Genomic DNA, 2,500 nt, shown 5'->3' on the forward strand with positions numbered 1-2,500 from the left:
AGTCACCGCACAAACTGTTGTTTCCATCGAAGATTTTTCCTCGCCCTTCCTCGCGCTCGTTCTCAGATAAACTGCGCATGCGTAAACGAACTGACTTCCGGTTTGAGAAAAAAAGCTAAATTTCCGGCGGTTTTAAATTGAATTAATTTTTTTTTACATGGCACGTTTCACCCCCAAATACAGAATATAGCTAAGCACTGATTTTTTAAAATAATCTTTTTTGAAAAAGTTATGGGTATTTCAGTATCGTTAATGTCTTTAAAAAGAATATTTGTCAAAATAAAAAGAAAACCATGTTTGGCTGGATGCAAAAACGAATACAAATTATCAAACCATCGATTAAATACCCAAATTGCGTAGCACGGAGACAAAATTAGAGTTTTCTTTTATTGGTCACGTGACCATGGGCGTGGTATGATGACGTCATATTTAGGGTCATTGGCTTACAAAAGTTGGAAACTGACCAAAATAATGCCAAATTCTCTCAAATTACTTAACCATTACATCCTTAGCAACGCACCCCAAAAAATACGTCAGTGGGCCCTTAACAGAGATGACCAGAGAGTTCACCAATTTGAGAATCGACTTCGTTCCTTGGGCTTTTCTCCGCTGAGAGTTGGGCGGCGAAGAAAAGACCTGGGAACGAGGTTATTTCAAGATGGCATTATAAAGACAGAACTTCTTTTCAGCTATTTTAAGATCCTCTGACTTTTCCGGCCCGTGGAATAGTCAGAGGGTCTTCTGTATGGGAGTCAGTAACTATGCATTCATTTGTTTAAATGGCCGTTTTTATACTAAACGCATAATGCATCCAGACGAATTATGCGTCTCTCATGTTATCCGTCTAGTGTAAAGAGAGGAAGAACTATGTAAGACGCATAATCCGTCTGGGTGGAACTTGGGCAAACATTTTTTCTGCGTTTGTTGAATTCCTCTGGTATACAGAAGAGCAAAAGGCCCATAATGGGTCTGGAAGAACTATCCTGTTTAGTGCGTCATCGAAGACGTACTAAAGTGGACAGTTTGTCGAGGGGCATTACGCGTCACTGGCGTAAAAGTGGCCAATGTCTTTGTTATTGATTCTAAAAATGGTCATATGTGAAGTAGACGTTGGCCTTGGCTTCTCTGTGCCTCGACCTCATCCCAAAGGCCACTGTGTCTCGAGATTTGTGCGAATAGAGGGAGAGGGGGAGGGGGAGGGGCAAGATGGCAATGCGCCGCCAACTGAACAAACCATTTGACGGCTTAACGATACATTAAACGCCTACAAACAAACCTCTTCAGGATTTTTAGTGTTGCTATCTCCTTCAGCTAGCAGGTCGAAGGCTAAGTTTATGGCACCTTGTTTAGGGTCCCCATCACTGCTTTGTGATTGGCCGAAATCGTGCTTTGCACCCTCATCATCATCTTGACTAGGAAATTCAAATTTGGATGGAGTATCTGTTGCATCAGGAGTAAGCTAGAAAAGCGTAATAGAATGAAATTAAAATAAACAAGAAATAAAGTTACGTGACAATTTTGGAGCGACGGTGTACGGAACCACAGGCCTTATTCATAAATGGCGGTCAATTTATTATTCTTTTGTCCAAGTGGAAATTGGCCTACCAAGCCTCATTTTAGAGCAAGAATTCTATTTAATTCACTGTAAGGGATTGAGACTTAGTAGGCTAATTTGCACTTTGACAAAAGAATTATAAATTGACCGCCATTTATGAATAAGGTCCATAGTCGAAGCGATTATTAGAAAATCTCTATCTATCTTTCAAGGTTTGTTGTGAAAGCTTCGAGTTACCTAACACGACTTGAAATATTTTTGCGCTCCAAGAGAGGATGACCACGGGTTAAATTTAGATTGAAAAAACTTCTCATTGTAAGAGGCCCGTGTATGGTGGGTGTTTTCCCTGCAATCATCCTCCCTTGCGCACTTTAAGTGGCAAGTTCCAACGTAACCCGTTTGCGAAATATTGCATGCCCTGTGAAAAAGGGATATTGTTGTACAGCGATTGTACAGAAAAGCGCAGAATTAGTAGGACATTCCCAAAAATCCCGATGGCTGCAAAAAACTTAACAAGGCACCGAACGAATATTTAGTAGTAGAGCTCCTTCGTCGCGCGCAAAAAGATTTCGTTTCCTCTACTGCCATCTGTCATTGGCTGATTAAACTCAGAACGGTTTACGCCATTAATCGACCCGGGTAGGGTCGTACCTCTTATTGAACACTATATTTTATTGGTTGTAGTGTCGTACTTCTTATTGTTTTCTGTGCTAAATCAATTGTTATCTTTGTTTGTTCTATTGTTCTTTTGGCCAATCCTGAAGCCCGTTCAGAGAGATACGGCACGACTATGATCGTTTTGTATTTTGATAAACGTCAAGAGCCTTTCGTTGAATTGTTTCGCCTTTGGATAATCTTTATCGCCAATGAAACGAAGCAAGGGAACGACAAGAATTGACCATTTTACAGTTCTGTGCTCTGTTACCAGGCCTTTGAATGAAAGTG

General features: G+C 40.7%; 1 protein-coding gene across 3 annotated transcripts in view; it reads right to left on the minus strand.

Annotated features, from left to right (window-relative positions):
* LOC137992234 (uncharacterized) overlaps positions 1 to 2,500 on the minus strand; it is a 29,863-nt gene that overhangs the window by 4,744 nt on the left and 22,619 nt on the right. For all 3 annotated transcript variants that reach the window (XM_068837441.1, XM_068837440.1, XM_068837439.1), the window contains one exon: positions 1,277 to 1,459. In XM_068837441.1, the coding sequence (XP_068693542.1) occupies positions 1,277 to 1,459 (183 nt within the window). The remainder of the gene's footprint in view (positions 1 to 1,276; positions 1,460 to 2,500) is intronic.

This window comes from Montipora foliosa, chromosome 2, assembly GCF_036669935.1.
Source record: "Montipora foliosa isolate CH-2021 chromosome 2, ASM3666993v2, whole genome shotgun sequence".
NCBI classification, from domain to species: Eukaryota; Metazoa; Cnidaria; class Anthozoa; order Scleractinia; family Acroporidae; genus Montipora; species Montipora foliosa.